The sequence below is a fragment of the Ovis canadensis genome, chromosome 3 (genome assembly GCF_042477335.2).
Source record: "Ovis canadensis isolate MfBH-ARS-UI-01 breed Bighorn chromosome 3, ARS-UI_OviCan_v2, whole genome shotgun sequence".
Classification (NCBI taxonomy): Eukaryota; Metazoa; Chordata; class Mammalia; order Artiodactyla; family Bovidae; genus Ovis; species Ovis canadensis.
The window spans coordinates 31,917,220-31,937,610 of NC_091247.1; the positions used below are offsets into that span (position 1 = coordinate 31,917,220).

At 37.0% G+C, this 20,391-nt stretch overlaps 1 protein-coding gene across 6 annotated transcripts in view; it reads right to left on the reverse strand.

Moving 5' to 3' along the window:
• ITSN2 (intersectin 2) overlaps positions 1-20,391 on the reverse strand; it is a 124,183-nt gene that overhangs the window by 54,566 nt on the left and 49,226 nt on the right. For all 6 annotated transcript variants that reach the window (XR_011255542.1, XM_069582665.1, XM_069582667.1 and 3 more), the window contains 8 exons: positions 19,811-19,874; positions 19,121-19,258; positions 18,570-18,655; positions 17,605-17,867; positions 16,622-16,771; positions 13,846-13,986; positions 12,787-12,874; positions 9,668-9,807 (listed from right to left, as the gene is read on the reverse strand). Coding sequence is in view for 5 of the 6 variants with exons in the window: in XM_069582665.1 (XP_069438766.1) it covers positions 9,668-9,807; positions 12,787-12,874; positions 13,846-13,986; positions 16,622-16,771; positions 17,605-17,867; positions 18,570-18,655; positions 19,121-19,258; positions 19,811-19,874 (1,070 nt within the window). In the remaining variant the exon portion in view is untranslated. The remainder of the gene's footprint in view (positions 1-9,667; positions 9,808-12,786; positions 12,875-13,845; positions 13,987-16,621; positions 16,772-17,604; positions 17,868-18,569; positions 18,656-19,120; positions 19,259-19,810; positions 19,875-20,391) is intronic.

Consider the following 20,391-nt stretch of genomic DNA (forward strand, 5'->3'; position numbering starts at 1 on the left):
TATTAAACAGGAATTAAATGTTTATTGAGCATCTAGTTCTGTGCAAAATGCTATAAAGATTCACAGGGGATCCAATCCAAGACCATCTGACTCCTGAGTCTATAGTCCTTATCTTCAAAGAATTCAGCCTCCAAGTAGAGAAAAGCACCAAAATCTGGAATATAGCTAAGTGTCTTAGCAGAAACCTGTGATTATCCGCTCAGCACCCCATCCCCTTCTCTGCTAACATCCTCTTTCCCCTTTGGGCAAGTTGCTTCACCCCCCCTGGAAGCCACCCTTCTGTGTGGTTTTTGAGGAGTCTCTCACCCTCAGTGCTCCTCCCACTTCCACCCAAGTGTGGTCACGTGATCTAAACAATCACAGCACCTCACTCCCCTGGTAAGAATGACTGGTGCAAAGGACATGCTCGTGATCCAAGCTGGGCCACAATCCCTTCCCAGGATTCAGATATACTGAGGAGGGGAGAAAGAAGCCTTTCCCTCACTAAACTCATTAAAGTGAGCGTAAGGTAAACCTGGGGCTGCCCCATTTCCTAGTGAGGCCATCAGGGGTAGAAATGAAGTCAACACAGGAAAGAGAGAAGCAAAGATTAGAGAGAGAGGTGGAGCAAGGAGTGCTGGGGAACCAAATCTCTGACTTCACTCCCATGTCTAGGAACTGCCCCTTCTACTGATTCAGTTAGCGGTCCTAGTATTCTTCCAATTACCACTCTTTTTAGCTTAACTATTTTGTTTTTTTGTTTTTTTCTAAGTAATAAACACAGCAAATATTTAATTACCACTTGCTTTACAACACAATATTTGCACAAAAGATCTCTGAGGAAGATACAATTATCATACTTGCTTTAAAAATAAGGAAACTGAGGCACAGAGAAGTTTTGTATGCCCAATATCATAATACTAGTACGAGACAGAACTGGGATAAAGTATGCTTTTATTACTTAATTAAAGGTAAAAATAAAATATCTATATGTAAAGAATATTGTCACACTGCTTTATAGATGGATGAATATTGAAACCATCTTAAGTTCATATGGAATTTCAGGAAAGCCATATATTGTAGTGGGAATCCACAAACATACTTTATTTTTTTGCATTAAAAAAATTTTTTTATTATAAATTTATTCAATTGGAGCCTAATTACTTTACAATATTGTATTGGTTTTGCCATACATCAACATGAATCCACCACGGGTATACAACTGAATTTCTTTTACTTGGAATCTACAGAATCCTGAACAAGATGGTAGAAAAAGGCTGGGATAAGGAAGAGGAAAAAACGCCAAAAACAAGGAAACTACCACAAAAACCTAAAGTAAACAAAGAAAGCTTCACAGCAAAGGTGGGAGCTTAGACTACATTTAGACAGAATTTTTTGGTAAAAGATGTCTTGGGGCATCTATCTATACACAAAAACAAAAACTCCAAGTCATGAGCAAACAAAGGAAAGCAGCCTAAGCTCTATTTCTTTTCAGAAATAAAAATATTTTATAGATGAACCCTTTTAACTAGACTGAGTAAATGTGGTATCCAGAGAGTATGTCCAAAATGTCTAAGATCAAGACTTAAGGCAATAATAATACAAATACCACCATTCACAGCAAAGTTTTCATAGCTCTCAGCTCTCTCTCTTACAGATCTCAGTTCTCTCTGTTGCACCTTTCTCTAGATTCTACTGGAAAGCAGAAGACTACCGTGGTTACATGCTATGGAGAAGTGGCCTGGTTTAGTGAAAGGACTTCAGGAGCATTGGTCTGGAATAAGACCCCCAAGATCTGAATCAGGCTCTGGCAGTGACTGGCTGAGTAACCATAGGAAACCTCACAGTCTCCTCATCTGTACAATGAGGTTAATTACAGTACATGCCCCACAGCATTGCTATGAGAACTGAATGGGTTAACACACATAAAGTGCTTACAATAGTGCAGGGCACTGAGTGCGTCCTTAATAAATATTAGCTATATTACTGGCTGAAGTTGTAAAAAGGAGAATTTTAAGTTTAAAAGCAAAGTGGAGAGGAGCCAAATAAATGTCTGATCTTAATACGGTTGCAAGGCTAGCCCTCTAACTTGTCCTTTAAAATGTTGTTCCAGGGAGTACTCTGGTGGTCCAGAGGCTAAGACTCCACGCTCCCAGTGCAAGGGAGCTGGGTTCAATTCCTGATGAGGGAACTAGATCCTGTATGCCAAAACTAAGACCAGCCAAATAAATAAATAAAAGTTAAAAAAAAAATACTGGTCCAAGTCTTCCTTCATCAGCCATTCCTCCTGCGTCTGAATTAACGAGCTTCTTTGTGCTCTGCAAGGCATTATGTGCATTCTCCTATCACAGGCAGCATCTTCCAACTGTATGACTGTCTCTCCACTGGAGTGAGTTTCTTGACAACAGGACTGTCTTTCATCAAGATAATCCCAGCCAAGAGAGAGCCTGGTAGACTATAGTTATTTAGTTAGTATTTACTGGGTGAATGAAAATACAGAAACCATAGGTAAGGTAAGGTAAGTCACTCAGTTATGCGTGACTCTCTGTGACCCCATGGACTGTGGCCTGCAGGCTCCTCTGTCCATGGAATCCTCCAGGCAAGAATACTGGAGTGGGTGGCCAGGCCCTCCTCCAGGGGATCTTCCAGATCCAGGGATAGAACCTGGGTCTCCTGTACTGCAGGCACTCTTAACCGTATATAAACCATAGTCTATGCATATTAGTAAGATGTGACAAGTACCACGGGGCTTGCCAAAAACATTTCCTCTACCTAAGTTACAATGATCCTAGAAAGTATCATTAGACTCACTCCTCTGAGTTAAGGTATGCTTCTAGGAGGTCCTGGTTAAATCTAATAGTTAACTATCACTTTGTAGGACAGCATAAATTAACACAACACTGTAAAATAAGTATACTTTGATTTTAAAAATAATCTATCAATTAACTGAAAACAAGTAAACAATTTGCATTTACGAACAGAGCTGTTCTCTATCTTAACAGAACAATAGCTCATTCTTTTCAAGTTAAGGAAGTTTTCTTCTGTTCCTAGAATGCTAATTGGAGAAGGCACTGGCACCCAACTCCAGTACTCTTGCCTGGAAAATCCCATGGACGGAGGAGCCTGGTGGGCTGCCGTCTGTGGGGTCGCACAGAGTCAGACACGACTGAAGCAACTTAGCAGCAGCAGTATGCTAATAACTTTTTCATTTCTTAATCATAAATAGGTACTAAATTTTATCAAATACCTTTTCTGCATTTAGAGAGATGAGCAACTGATTTTCTCCTTCAACCTGTTTATATGGCAAATTACAGTAAAACATTTTTACATATCAAATCATCTTTGCCTGGATAAGTTAAATCCCACTTGGTCATAGCTGAGTAGCTGTCTTATAAATTTCCATATTCAACTTTTCAATATTATTTAGAATTTTTGCCTCTATGCTAAATTGATCTATAATGATCTTTTCTCACACTATTATCAAATTATGAGGTTTATAATAGTTTCATGTGATAAGTTGGGAATACTCCCTCTTCTATATTTTGAAACAGATGTATAAAATTGGAGTTATTTATTCTGTCAGTAAAATTCCAGGTCTGGACTCTCTTTTAGAGGAGATTTTACACTACAGAATCAAAATATTTCATGACAATAGAACTACCTATTTTTTTCTTGAATCAGTGTTAACAAATTATAATTTGTTCATTTCACCTGTTTTTATATTTATATGCAAAATCTGTCATAATATTCCCTTTTATTGTTTGTAATGTATTCAGTTATTTTTCCTTTTTACTCCTAACTTTATTTTTACTTCCTTTCAAAAATGTCTTGCCAAAGGTTTGTTAATTTTTTTAATCTATAAAAGTAAAAATTTGGTTTTCTTAACTCTATTAAATATCTGTGTTCTATTTCACTATTTCCTTCTACTTTTTTCCTCCTTTATTACGCTAGTCTTTTTTTAGCTTCTTAAATTGAACACTTAGGAAAAAAATGAAAATTTATTAGCTAACATAACCATTTAAGGTCAAATCCTGACTCTCTAGGTTGAATTTCTTTTTGCTATCTGTGTGACTCTGGGCAGCTTAATTTACTTCTGTGTGAAATGTGAACCAATAATAGAAGGTATATCACAGGGATAATGTTAAGGATTAAATAAATTAATATAATTAAAACATTTAGGACAATGCCAGTCACAGAGAAAGCCTGTAATAATCTTATCTATTATTAGTACAGCTTGATTTATGAATTAGAAAATAATTATTGACTCCTAGTATGAAATATGAGGAATCTGCTCATTTATACTATCCCACATCTCCTCTTCATTTCCCAATGTTTGGCTGTAACTTAAAAATAGACTTAAACTACTATTTCATTCTCATAAACATTTGACAACATTTTGCAACTCTAAATTTTTCTTTTTGAAAATTTTCAGATTTACAAAAAGTCTAAGTTGCACACTGATGCTTTCAGCCCCTAGAACTTCATTATTCCACATAACTATTGTCAATGTTGATAGTGACATAGTAATATTACTTAATACAGAACTCTTATTCCAAAAATGTCCCCAATCAAAAAAAAAAAAATGTCCCCAATCATGTAAACACTGTCCTTAATAAGTCTTTTTTTTTTTTAGATCCACTATCCAATCAAGGACCATATACTTTGTTTCATTGTTGTGAGGTCTCCTCCATTTTTTTATGAGATTCACATTTCTAGTGTGTGGGTTAGTATATTATAGACCAAACCACAATCTGGGTTTGCCTAATTATTTCCTTACATTTACACAGATGAAATAGTTTTGGCAAAAGCAGCACAGAAGTGATGTGTCTTTCTCAGTGCATCCTATCAGGAGACGCGTAACGTCATTCGTGCCATTCTGGTACTAGTAAATAGGACTGCCTGGCTGAGGGCTGTTTGCCTGGTTTCTGGCCTGAGGGAATAGTAAATATGACTGACTGGGTTTCTGGCCTGAGTATTCTCGTTGCTCTTCATTGCCTTTTTGAGATGACTATTTCTCCTCACTCGTACAAATTCCGTGCTTCTGAGGCTCCGAATACCATCCAGCAGTTCCACCCTCTCCTTCCTCTTTACTGTCATCTATCAATCACCTGGTCACTGCTCCTCACTCATTCATTTTCATTATTCTCCCAATCTTTGACATCCACATAGATAACCCCATCAAAACCTAAATTCAGGCTGATCTCCTCAATGATGACCTCTTTTTTTTGGGGGGGGGGGATTCATTTGATCTATCACTTGCATTATTATATCTTGTCATCATCTCAAAGAAAACTACCATTGATCAGTATCCCATTTTCCAAACTTAAGTTCTTATCCTTCAAGCTTTTCTTATATCTGATGCATCCATTTCAACAGTTTTTCAACCTCTCTGGGACCTCTGCTCTGCTGACCCCATTATCCTCTCTTTTCCATCAACAACCATTCCTCTTTTCATATCCCTTCATGTTCAGAACATATGTCAGAGTTCATTTTTATCATAATTACTGTGTTAAGATCTGTAGCTCCCTTGTTCGTCCCTCTCTGCCCATGTCTATTAAAACCTCAAACCTGTTTAAATCTATGAATCTATGTCATTACCCTTTTCTGTGCTTACATACAAGCAGCTGAACTTTGGTGGAGAGAAAAAAGACAATTAGTCATGCTGTTTCTTTTTTAAACTCATGATGAACTCCAACTGTGAATAGGCATTCAACATTGCTCAGGATGTGGACTGCTTTCCTCTACTAAACTTGCACCCTCTAGCCACACTGAGATGTATTATTTCATGGCTACTTTTCTCTCCTGAAATTTCCCAATCTTCCATTCATTCTCCTCACTACCAGCCAATAAACTTGCTACATTAAGCCAGACTGGATCTCCCTCATCTTTCCATCTCCAAAGCATTAAACCTTCCTGCATCTGATCCATCTCCTTCTAGTCTTGAGTTATTCCACGTCCTCAACTATTCATGATTTCTTGCAACGATCCAACTTGCTTCTGATTTTAAGTTTTGAAGCTGTCAGCTTCCTACTCTCCACCAACAAATTTAACTGACTTCATGCCTATCTTATCCCCATATGCTATACTGGAAGTATTCTTTTTATCTTGAAGAACAAGATTATATCTTAATCTGCTTCCCTGGAACTTTATTCCATCAATTATCACCACTTTAAAAGTCTCAGTCTCTCACTTTTCTCCTCCCTCCCTTCCTCTCTCTTTACTATCTCCTTCAAGTCTTTCCTTTCCTTTTTTGAATTAAAAAAGCAGCCTTTACTTAAAAGAATAAATTACATGAAATGAGAAGTGTTCTTAAAATCTGGGATATATGGTTTCCTACTGGTTTTGACTAATTTCTTTCTACTTTTTTCTTATAAACTCTATACCAATAATAACTCTAAATGCTGTCTATCTTCTGACTGAGAACATTCAAAACCACTCATCCTTTCAGCAAGTATGTACTGCCACCCATGATGTTCCATGCCCTGTTCTAGGTGTTGAGAATTCAGCAATAAAATATTTGGCTTGAGTAGGCAATTAAGACCCTCTGATGGATATGGTTAGTTACCCCAAAAGTTCAATTTTCTCCATTTCATGCTTCTTTCCTAACAAAAACTATCCATTCTTCATGTATCCATTTGCTGCACAAAAAGGTGATACCACTTTCAAGCATGGCCCCAATTATTCTTTTACTTTTCAGCTTTATTATAAAGTATAACTGGTAAATAAAAACTATATATTTAAGGCATACAACTTATTTTAATATACATACACACTGTGAAATGATCACCCTAATCAAGTTAATTAACATACTCATTGCTTCATATAGTTACCACTCCCTCTCCTCATTTCCTCCCTCCCTGTCTTCTCTCCCTCTTTTTTTCTTTCCTGAGAATGTTTAAGACCCATCCTCTTAACAATACTGTATTGTACAGTTCAAATTCGCTAACTATAGTTTATAGTCACTATGCTGTGCATTGGATTTCACAATTTTTCCATCTTGAATAACTAAAACTTTGTATCCTTTGTTGTCTTTCTTAAGCCAAAAAACCCCAATGCTCTCTTTTTAACTAATTCTCCATGCTCTCTTTTCACTCTCCTAAAGCTTTCCCCACTCACTCCACCCCTCCTCGGCTCCCATTCATTCCTGATCTACAGCAATCCAGCTTCTGGTGGTCACTCAACTGAGATGACACTCTCAAAAAGGTCTTCAAAGGTCTCCTTGTTGGCAATTCAATGGATAGTTTCCAGTACTAAGTTAACTGACTACTGCTAAGTCGCTTCAGTCGTGTCCAACTCTGTGTGACCCCATAGACGGCAGCCCACCAGGCTCCCCCCGTCCCTGGGATTCTCCAGGCAAGAACACTGGAGTGGGTTGCCATTTCCTTCTCCAGTGCAGGAAAGTGAAAAGTGACTGACTGCTCTGTATCATTTCTAATGGCTACAGAAAGCCTCTTTTCTTACTTTCTGTAAAGACAGTCACTTTCCTGACCACTCTGACAGCATAGGTTTCATCTCCTTTTAGATTCCTAAATTGCCTCTGATGAAAGCATCAACAAGCAGTTAAAGGTTGGAAGGCAGGAAGCGGAAGGAAGAAAGTAAAACAAGGAACAAGAATAATCTGCAGGCCTGTGGAGAATCAAATGCTAACTCAAAGAATCAGACTTGTGTGTGTGAGCATAGTCCACAAACCATTGTCAAACTTCACTGTGTACAGGAAGAAACAGGTTTAAACTTGTGTGTGACCTGAAGCACACATTCTAAGGTCAGATAACCTGGCCATTCACGATATAACCATAAAGGAAAGGCTGATATCATCTTTCCATCTACCTTTTTTTAGGTAACAATTGAGTTCTACTTCCTGCCATCACTGTGTATGTACATTTACGTGCTCTATTGCCATCCATTTTAGTACTGAGTAGAATGTATTTAAAAATCTACGACGCTCAGCTAGTGGTAAATATAAAGCAACTCTCTTTAAATTTAAATAGAAACTCATTGAGTATTTTAAATATTCTTTGTGCTATTTACACATGAAAAAGTGAACTGCTTATTTATGATTTGAACGTTTTTCTCTGTGGTGCAAGTGTATCTAAATATGAGACCTTATAACTAGACAAAACCGAAGCTGCACCTACATTACCGGTTCTTATCACAGTATTGCGAAGCAGCCTGATACATACATGACATAACCTTGCGCTAGATCTCAGAAAGTATTTAAGTTTTACTTTAAACAGTAGTTTTCAGTGATATGGGTAAATAATTTAGTCTCACATTCCCTTAGTTTCCCTTTTCATTGAATCAGTAATCATCCCATCATTTAGCCTCACTCACAGGGAACCAGGTAATATTTCTAAGTGTCATGGGCTCCTCATGAGAACTCTGGGCAACCTTACTGATTCCTGGCATTAGACTCAAACAGGCAGTGAAACAGCAGAAGGATATTTAAGCAAGCAGAAAGAAAAATGTTTATATTGTATAGGTTATTTCAAACAAAGATACTCAGATAAATGCAAAGAATAGTCTAGTGTTTAAAAAAAGAAACAGTAAAGTAACTCAAAGAAAAAGAGCTAGATATTAGAAAATAACCTTAAGTAAGAGGAAGAGGTTGTTGAGACAGCTTAGCAGAGACAAAAGGCACTGAAGAACAGAGTCATCCACATTCCCACACTGTAAGATAAGGCAGATAAAAAGCCAATTAAACTACGTACAGATTAAAAAAATAACGCAGGGAAGATAACTTGGTTGGTTTGTCTGTCCATCAATGACAAATTATTTGGTTTTCTTTAAAATTTTTTCTACAGAATATATGCTGGTGTAGAATGTGTCATTAACATTATTCACCTCAAATTTTCCCTCCTTCACTGAAGCCACCATGGTGTCTTTTCTTGATCATACTGTTTACTTTATGGTTGGTGTAACATTATTTTAAATAAGTTAGTCAAATCAAGAGACAGACTTGCCTGAAAAACCCTGTAATACTTTATGCTCTGAAAACTTCACGCTTTGTTAGCAAAGGAGTAACTGAGACTAGTCCCAAATTTCCATCATATGCCATTAGTCTGATTTTTAGCTTTTAATATTTTTTTTTCATAGATATGGCTTCAGCATACAACTAATACTGCACAGAATGAGAAGCATATGGTATACGTTTTGGACATCTGCTCTTCCGCTGTAGCAAATAATGAGTCACGAATCTACTTTTCATGCAAAATTTTTAGTGCCAAATTATGCTTTGGATTTCACTGGTTATTGCATTATTTCACAAAGGTTAATTAAATTATAAAAAAAGAATTTAGTGTGTTAAAAGAGCCTCTACCACCTGGACTATTTAAAATTTTCCATATTTCCCATTTTCAAATTTGCTTAAGATCATTCTGGCTGAGATCCATACTAACAAATCTAATGTAATACGAATACTGACAAAGGTAATTATGTTTTAAATGTATAGATGCCAATAAAAAGTCATCAAAAACTGGAAACTATGGTAAATTGTATGTTTACATGACTTAATGTTTATAATATATATGGAGAACATTAAAAACAATCTTGCAATTCTGGTGTAGCTCAAATAATAAAATAAATTATGTAAATAACAAACATAATAGCTTTAGTTATTCATTCAATTAAATCAAAATAAGGAAGGTAAAGAGGCAGCAAATTAAAAATGAATATAATAGAAGATAAATACCTTCAGTTCATTGTTAAATGAATCCATTTCTGAAAGCTTGGATGCAGTTTCTTTTTCAAGAGCATCTAATTGTTCTTTAAGTCTTTGGCATAATTCTTCCTTTTCTAATGATTTTTTATGAAGTAAACTGATCCCTAAATCTGAAATACAAACATTACACAGTTTACTTTTTGCACAAGTTCTTGCACTTACCAGTAATTAATGGTTATTGTCTGGTCAAACTGGTATAACTAGAGAGACAAAAGGTGTACACACATACTATGTTTCTAGATTCTCTATTTAGCTCCAGTGTTTTGTCTAGTTTTGATCAAACATACATTATTTTAGGCATTATACCTTTCATAACTTATGTTTTGGTATTTGATAGGGCTAGTCTCGTCCTCCCACTTTTTCATGTCTTGCCCCATCTTGCGTATTTTCTCTTCTAGGTGAATTTGTGAATTATCATGCCAAGTTTCATTTAAAGAAATCTGAATTAAACTGAATATATAGATGAATTAGTAGAGAACTAAACAACATCTTTAAAATGTTGAGCTAGTTCATTCAGGAGTAGAATATAATATGTAGCTACTTATCCAGGAATCTTTTATGTTAATCAGTAAAATTGTATGGCTGTGCTTTTCTTTATTAATTTAACAATGAGAATGCTAATGTGAGACCTTCCTCCATAATTTCTGAATAAATACTTTTGATATATAGTAAAGTTACTAATTTTTATATGCTGATTTCATATCCAGGCACCTTGATAAATTCTTTTATAATTCTGAGAGCTTTCCAGTATTTCAGTAAATATTTAATCATTAAATTACACATCTGTTATATGTAAGGCCCTGTTCTTTGTTCAACAGTAGGTAAAAGTGAAAGATAAGCACGGGTCCTATTCTAGTGGGAGACAAGCACTGGGAAAAATAAAAGCCAAAGAACATTCATTCTTAGTATTCAAACTCAGCAACAGTAATAATGGATGCTTTTATACCGAATGGGATCATATCCATCTACGAGCTCTGTGTTGGATAACTGAAGAAGGCAACACTGTAGTGCAGTGAGCTTTAGAGTCAGACACACAAGAATTTGAATCTACTATTAAATGATCTTGTGTGTGTGCGAAGTCGCTTAGTCACGTTAGACTCTTTGAAACCCTATGGACTGTAGCCTGCCAGCCTCCTCTGTCCATGGAATTCTCCAGGCAAGAATAGTGGAGTGGGTTGTCATGCCCTCCTGTAGGGGATCTTCCTAACCTAGGAACTGAGCCCATGTCTCTTTCATCTCCTGCACTGGCAGGCAGGTTCTTTACCACTAGCGCCACCTGGGAAGCTAAGACAATCTTGGGTAACTTCTTATTCCCTCTGAATCTCAGTTTTTCCAAATTGAACAATGGGAATAACAACAACTACTTCACAAGGTTGTTGTAAAGATGAAAGGAAATAATGCATGAAAATTGTCTAGCATGGTGTGTGGTGCGTGGCTGATAATTTTAAATGGTTACTCTCATGGAGAGAGGAATCTAAGGGATACTGGGTACTCTGCAAACTCCAAATAAGAGCTTCCTATTCTGGACTGGACTAGAACAAAGATTAATAAATTTATAAAAGCTAACCTGAACAAATTAAGAAATAAGGCAAAGGAACAAGACATGAGAGACCAAAATACCACTTCATTATTAATAAAGCTGATGTTAGATAGCATGGTTATCTATGCTCTACCAGAAGCACAGCTCTACTGGGTCCCTAACAAGACACAGTCTACATCCTATTCACAATTCAGATATTGACAGTGAGGACGACAACATACTTTGCACTCTGCACCGATCAGGAGGGCTGTCTTATGTTGCCTCTGGAATGCCTGTGGGGGTGAGGTGGGAGCTGATACACTTTAAATAACCAAGAAAAGAAAGCACCCTGTTCCAGGAAGATGGTCTGAGAAGAGACATCAATGGAAGGTGAGGGACACTGTAAGAGTAGTTCACAAGACTGATTTTTCTATGCCTGGTGCTTCTGCCATGTAAGGGAACTTTGATGAAAACAGCAGTCCCAGCTTCTTTCTAACTCTTACATAATTGGTGAGATCAAGATAAGGACCCGGGCACATGTGGCCCTATATCTTTCCTATCCCTTGCTTTCTTGAGGTTGAACTGCCCACAGGAATCTGCATTCTATTTTGTTCATGCACCCAATGTCTTACATTGGGCAGCTGTACTGCTCACAGATAAACCATGCTATCTAACATCAGCTTTATTAATAATGAAGTGGTATTTTGGTCTCTCATGTCTTACTCTTTTGCCTTATTTCTTAATTTGTTCAGAACTTGGGCAAAGAAGAGGGATAGCTCTACTTAATTGGACCTCCTCAACAACCAGAAGTGTAATAAAGAGCCGTAAAGTGAAAAACTGGCACTCACTGGGAGACATTTAGGATACTTTAGCTAGTTTTAACACATTTGCAGAGTTACTTTTCTTTAAATAAATCTTTCTTCTGCTACGCTATTATTGGCATGCTATCCAACATATTTTTTTTTTTTTTTCAGTTTTCTGGTTGAGACTTGAATCAAGAGAAATGTTATATTCTTATAAATTACACTGGAATATTTTGTTCCACAGATGTCAGAGGGCCAAGTTGGTAAAAATTCTTCTCATGAACCACAAAGTTAGATGATTTAAAGTCCCAGGAAGGGCATGCCAGTTGCTTAGGCCTATCATTGCTGTACACTATTACCCTAGAGTCCAACAGGTTTGGCTTCATAGAAAAGTGTCCTCATAAACAGTTCTTTCTACAATTAGCGAAGAATCTTGCCAAAATGCACAGATAGCATTGTGTTCAAGCCAAACTGAGGTCTTATTTAATTGTAATCTAACATTTTATTTAGTATTTAAAATATATAAATAAAAATGGTGTGAAGACAGGAAGTCAGATCACAATTGTTACTTTATTTGCATTTACTTTTTATTGCTAAAAATGACCCAACTTGTGATCATTTTCACATTATTCTAAAAAGTTTAACTATTGTCAAAAAAATGTTATTTATAATAGAATGATGCTACTTTTTAAAAGCAGCAGAGCATGCCTGACACATTCAGAAAAGAATAAAGAATAAAAGAGGCAAAACAAACCTTAGAGACTTACCAGGTGTGTTACTGAGCTGCATGTTTTTAATTCTTTCGTTTAATAACTGCTTCTCTGGCACCAAATAGATAAGTTTATTTTGATACTCCTTAAAAAAGAAAAAGCAATACCTGATTAAAACTCTGTAATATTGTCTATGAATTTTTTGAAAACGTAAAAACATGATTTCATCACTCGTAAAACTTAGTATGGGATTAATATGTAGAATAATATATAAATAGCTTACAACTTATAGATAAACTAGAATGGGATCACACATGATTTAAAATACAAATATTTACACATAAATCCATTTACGAAAGACTGGCTGAAAATAAAAGGTGGTGAAGAAAGCTTTGCTAGTAGGGTATGTCGAGAAGTCTGACAATTTCCCATGTCCTAAAGGATGAGAACAGGCACAGCCTAAGAGGTGCCTTTGGTATCTGCTCTGAATGGTATGTGGAGGCAGGCTATGATACCCCAGGATGAAGAACAATGAGGGGCCAAAAACTCAGGGATAAGTGGGAAAGCAGGTGTAAATCAGACAGGAAATGTTATTTGGCCTCTTGTCTACGTCTGCTGCGAGAAAGTAATTATGTTAATTACTGTTAGTCCTTACAGAAAAACACATTTGATTAAGAGGACTCGAGATGCAAAATGCTTCCAGGGTCTCTTTTCTGCACAAATAAAGAGCAGAATTACCAGATCCCTGAGGGCATATTTAGTAATAATATTCTCACCACAATTCTGAAAGAACAACATTAGGTCAAAATTTCCTAAAAGTAGTCACAATAACCTTAGTTTAATATATATTTATGTATGCATTTATTAAAGACTTAAAACACAAAGTGGCAAATGCCCAGGTAACGTATAAATATTAAGCAGAATTTAGCCAGGTGTCAGGCAGAGTTTTAGGGAGTCCATGAGATTCCTGATATTCCACAAGGTTGTGTATGTCTACTATCCTTTTACAAAGGAGGTCACTAGAGGCTCCAAGGGGTTCAGGACCCCAAAAACAAGAAACCGCTAGATTAGGAAGAGTTATTTATTAGTAACTGCTCACAGTGAAGGACAATTCACCTGAAGCTCCTGTTGAAGCTGCTTGATTTCCATGATTTCCAGGTCACACTGCTTATCCAGAACTTCCAGCTCGGTCTTCTGAGTTTGCTTTCTGAGTCGGACGTCTTGAAGTCTGCCTGAGATCTGTTGATGTTTGCCATTCTACGGGAAGACCATATAAATACACAGTTACATAAAATGCTACTAAGAAATGCTCCCATCAAGAGAATAATATTTTTATTTAAACTGTAAATGTCATTTGTCATTTATATTCACTCTAGGATAAATGTCTAAAACCAAGTTAACTCAAGAGAGTGATTAGCAGGAAATTCTTCTGTCCATGGAGTTCTCCAGGCAAGAATACTGGAGTGTTGCCATTCCCTTCTGTGGGGGATCTTCTTGACCCAGAGATTGAACCCAGGTCTCCTGCATTGCAAGCAGATTCTTAACCATCTGAGTCACCAAGGAAGTTCCTAAGATAAATGTCTAATACCAAGTTAACTCAAGAGAGTTATTAGCAGGAAATGTACCATTCTGAGTATAAGAGCCTTAGATGTTAAATGAGAAAGCACAGACACAACACACTGAATTTTGTTTTCTGAACACAGCATTCAGACACTAATTTTTAATAATAAAATATTAAAAAGTCTCAAAAAATAATGAGGAGGAGAGGGTGTTAGTATGTGACATTTAGGGTTACCTTCTCTGAACTTCTATTTCTGCCTTCAACCCTACCAGCTAATTCCTCTAACTAAACAGTGTCCACGACTTCCCTGGTGGCTCAGAGGGAAGCCACTCTCTGGTTGGGAAGATCCCCTGGAGAAGGGAATGGCAACCCACTCCAGTATTCTTGCCTGGAGAATCCCATGGACAGAGGAGCTTGGCAGGCTACAGCCCACAGGGTCGCAAAGAGTCGGACATGACTGAGCAACTTTTACTTCATTAAACAGTGTCCAGGAGGGCCTCTTTGGCCATGATACTCTTCTCCTATAACAATAGTCTTTTACCCTTCTGAGAAGAAAAAAAAAGGAACAAAAAATAGCAGAGATTCTCAGTGGAAGCTAAGAAGAAGCGAAAGGTGTTATAGGCTGAATCGTGTCCCTCCAAATTCATATGTTGACTGTATTCTCAGTGACCTCAGAATATGACCATATTTGGAGACAGGACCTTTAAAGACTTCACCTTTAAAGAGGCGATTAAGATTATATGAGGTCAGATGGGGGCCCTACTCCAATCTGATTGGTGTCCTTGTAAGACGAGAACTTCTGAACAGAAAAGAGACAGCAGAGACACACAGGCAGAGAAAAGCCTGCGTGAGGATACGGTGAGGAGGCAGCCATCTGCAAGCCAAGAAGAGAAGCCTCAGGTGAAACCAGGCATGCTGACTCCTTGATCTTGGACCTCCAGCCTCCAGAGTGTGATAAAATTAACTTCTGTTGCTTTAGCCACCTGGTCTTTGGTATTTTGTTACGGCAGGCTTAGCAAACACAGTGGGGTAAGGAAAAAAGAGGCCACTGGCTAAAAATCACCAATAATGAGGTTTTTACTGAAAAGTCTGTTTCATATTTGAGAAATATATGTTGAAGGGAATATGCTGTGCCCATCCTGGAGTTCATGTTATTTTCTTCAGCAAATGTAAGAATAGGCTCTGGGCTTTTCCAGACTCTGCACATTAATCTGTGCTACTTGCTACTGTTTGGTGTGTAACTCCAATTCTTGGGGGGGATACACAGTCTTAAGGATTCCTCCCATTGTATTTTGAAGAAAAAAATATATAGTCAACATAATGGTTCAGACAGATATACAAATATCTACACAAAGAAGTTAAAGTTTTCAGGACTGTTCTGTGGTACTATGGCATGCTTAATAATTGTGGTATGCTTTTCTACCTATTTGAAGGCAAAAAACAGTATCTTTTTGATGAGAGATACTATGACTTTTTAAAAAATGTAATTCATCAGCCAAATAAAACATCAGATTACAATTAAACAAGATGCAAATATGGTTCTACTATACATAGCTACATGTGTATTTTTTGCAAAACCCTACTATACAATCAGGTCAGGTTTATGGAACTTCAGAGTTGTAGTTGAGTAGCATGCCTTACTCAGAACCTTTATATCTTCTCACCCTGCATTTCAAGCGAAGTCTTTTAACACTTTGATGCCCCAACATCTGATGTGTGAAAACTGAAAAGCATAATGGCCAATATTAGTTAACAACCATAGTCTTAGAGAACTGAAAGAAACTGTAAGAGATCATTTAGGTCAGCAGTTTCTGATCATTTTTTTTTCTTTTTAGCAGTAGAATCCTTTTTTCCCAATCAAAGCTTTTTCCCCAATAAAAGAGCCACAGATTGATGTGGCGATTCTCTGTTGTGGAGTGTGGGTAGAAGTGGGAGAGGAGACACTGTCCTGCCACTGTGGCTCCTCTCTCCCACCTCTTGCTTATCCTTCTGTAGACCATTTTCCAGTGTGAAAAAACGAAAATCATTGACCCAGCAAAGTCTTACTTTACAGATGCACAAAGTGAGGTACAGAAAAGGGAAATGTCTTACCCAAGAGTACACTGCCTATCCACATCTAAACTAAAACCGTAACACAATTCTCAAAGTTTTGAGTCACTATCCTTTTTTAGTAAACTATACTGTCTAGACTGTTAAAAAGCACATATAAAAATATGACTAATTATATTAAGATGTAATATATTCATGAGGTAGATTTAAAAAACAGTAATAATTCTCAACAAGTAACTCTTGCATCATTCAGATAAATTTCACTTAAATCTATAAGCATACCAGTGCTTCCAGCTCGAGATGGAGGCTCTTCTTTTTAGAGTTTAACCTGACAATTTCTTCCTGTTCTCTATTCCTTCGACTGAGAAGCTCCTGCCTACGAATTCTCTCCCATTCTAAACGACGTTGTCTTTCAAGTTCCTGTTTTGCGGCCTGAAAATAATGAACCAAAGTTAATTTTAGAATTAACACTTTTTGCATCACTCAAAAACTGATGAGAGGAGAAAGCCAAGCGGAGGCAGCATTTAGCACTGAGTGGACTTGCGGTCGAAGGGTAACTGGGCAAACCCATTGCTATCAATGGACCTAAAGACGTCCACAAAAGCAGACTCATCCACCAGACTATCTGGCTGCTTCAAGCACCATCTTCTTGCTGCAGTTACTTTTCCCTTAATAAACAAACGGACAACTCCATGCATACAGATGTTAGTAGGAATAACTGCACCTTTCTTCTGGTATCAGGGAATAAAAAACTTTTATTAACAATTATTTCAGTGGCACTGCAATTTACATGCACAGTCCTTGAAAATACAGCCAGGCCTCCCAGGGACCCCACACAGCAACATTTATCCCAAGGATCTGTGTAAGCTCACCCTCTTAATTCCTCTCAAGGCTTTCTTTCTGCCTCTCCAATTACTTGACCTTTTACTCTGGATCCTAAGCTTAGTTTCATTTAATGACCTGATCAACTGACTTCTTCTGGCTCCTCAGTCAACTCAGCTTTGTGACCAATCCTGCTCTGATTGAGATACCACCTACAGATATGCTTTCTCTACCAGCTGTCAGCCCTGGAAACCCTTCATAAGCAAGTACCCTCTTGTCTTCACAGGGGAAGGAAGATTCAGATTCATACAGGGTAAGAATGAATGAATGAGGCTGAGAAAAATCAGAACAAAAAGTACCCTTTTTTATCAAATGAAATGTAGCCACTTATTAAAGGAAATGATTTCCCTGGAAATAAAATAAAATAAAATAAAATAAATAACCTCTCGTCTTTCTATCTCTTTTCTCCTTTCTTCTTCCCGTTGTCGCTCCAATTCCCTCTGCTTCTCCAAGCGTTTTTCTAATTCAAGTTGTTTCTTCCATTCTTGCTCTTGTAGCTCTCTCTGTTTTCGTTCCCATTCTTCCTTTTCTTTCTGGGCTTTGCGCTCTGCCTCCCTCTGCTGCTGCTCCATCATGGCCTGGCGTCGCTTCTCCAGTTCCATGTTGCCCCGCTCATAGTTGGCTTTCCGCTTGTCCTCGAACGTAACTGAATAAGGTACAGCATAAGCACTCTTCAGCATGAAGCACCTACCAAACCTATAATCTGGTTTCAACATCCTCATGCCTTGTGGTCATGTGAATGCAATTTCTCTTTGGATACTTCTAAGGATAATCTTCACTCAAACATAAATAATACAATATTTATTTTCTTATAAGAATATTCATTTGGGGAAAAAACTCATTCTGGGAAAAACAAATCACTAAGTTTGAGTCCGTCCAAGAGAAAAATAATTTTACTATTCCTGCCAATAAAAATACTTTCAATTTTTTTCTCAGCATTTTCTTCAAGGATAACCAAAATCGTATGGCTCTATATTTGTTATACGCCCATAACTTTTTAGCATTTTAAAATATATACACATGTACATTTTCAACCAATATTTAAACTTTTTTTTAAAGCTCAAGATTTCATCATAAACTTGCTGTAATGCTTTTTCCAAAAGTGGGAGACATTTTAAATTGGACATCTAATACATACACTCTTGCCAAATACATACATCAGACTCTTCTTCTCAGTTTTGACCATATTAATTTTACTGATGTCAAAATCCATCCTATTCATCAAATAAATTTCTCATATAGCATTTAATATATTAAGAAAGTTAAAATTCTAAATATTCATTTCTACTTCACAGTTAAATTTAAGAGCATTCACTATAAAATATACAACTTGGACATTCAATGTTACCTGGTAATTTTTTCTGAGGTTCTTCTTCTTGTGTTTTCTGATATGAAGGCAGAGTTCCGTTAATGGAATCAATCTGCTTTCCTCCTCTAAGAAAGGCAAACAACAAATAAATTTAGCATTATGAGATCTGAGAATTTTAGACCAGACTATATAGACTACCAATGACTACAGCAATTTAATATTCAGCATATAATATTAAAGATATTTAAAACAGCATGGTCTATAGTTACACTGAACATCAGTATACGAATTGTCAAGCCAGACAGATCTGGATTCACATCATGGTTCAACCAGTTGCTAGTCTTGGGTAAATTTATTCTTAAATCTCTTTAGGCATTAGTTTCCTTATCTATAATGTAGTGAAAACACATACGTACTTCTTAAATCTACTCTCTTATCAGTGTAACTCACTAAATACCAAAATCAAATGGCAATGTAAATGCTTGATTTTTCCACAAAAGTAGAGCAGAGACCTCAGGAAATCCCAGAGTAAAAATTTTGTCTGTCAAAAATGATTAAAACAACACCCCTTAACCTTCAGAGACACTCACCTAAAAGATGGAGGGACCAGCTCAGGAGGTAAAGCCAGTGGCAATGGCTGTCCAGCTTTGGCCATATCAGTGAGGTGCATTGCAAGGATGAATTCCTCAGCTTTCAGCTGTCCATCACCATCAATGTCAGCCAGAGTCCTAAAGAAAGTATAAAATTTCACAACTCAGAAAGCCTAGAGTAAAATATTTTCAGAAGAGTTCAATTTTTTCATTTTTAAAGCAAGAGTAATGACAGAAAAATAGCTGGGCTAATATATTTTAGTAAAAAGTACGTACAGAAAAGTGAGCTAATTTTTGCCCTTAATTTCCATATCACCAAAGAGAGGAAAGAAATTTTGAAGTGAAAAGGGAAATATTCCCTTCAAAAAGGTAGCTTGTCTTGGTTCATGGTTAATTCACTTATCAAATCACCTCATGCACAACACTGAAAATGAGATATTCTCTGATTCTCCACAGAAGGTATTACATAAAAGCAAACAAGTTTTACTTGTAAGATAATTAAATGCCAAATTCTCAAGGGTAACATTTTACAAAGCAATTTTATTTGCTTGCAGGTTTGCATTAACTGTCACACAGTTGCTTTTGTGGAACATTTTTGAGTCACGTTTACAGAAATGGTTTCTTTCTTATGTCTCATTAAAAATCATACAGAATGTCTAGTTAAAAATCATAATTAATGGGCAAACTCACCATATAGTAGCTAGCTGAGTTTGAGAAAGATTTGACTGAAGAAGAGCATTTCTAGCTTGAAAACCTGATTTAGTGGGGGAAAAAAATACATAAAAGAAGATTCTTTAGCCTCTTAAAGTAATGCAAACTTAAATAGCTGTACTCGTGAAATAACACTGCTGCTATCCTGGGATTTTCCCATGCACGAGGCACTAGGCATTCAGTAGTCATCAAAATAAACACATCCCCTGGACCAAGGAGCTTAAAATCTACAGTCAATAGAAGAATGTGCTCCCATGTCCTTCCAGAAGATAATGGTCCCCACAAGTGACTGACACAAAGGACTATGCCAGTATTAGAGGCCAAGCTCCCAAGCACAGCTTTGCTTAGCATTTGCAGATTTGCTCTTATCTCTCTCATCATTTCTTTGTCTCTACTCTTCCTCTTATAAATAACATGTAAATCATTCTTCAGGGATCTGTCCTGGGCACTCTGTTCTCTCTGCGCAGTCATATCCATTTCTATGACTAAACAGCACCTGGAAGCAGAGGATTCCCAAATGTACATCCACAGCCCAAGCCTCTCCTTTAAGTTTAGACATC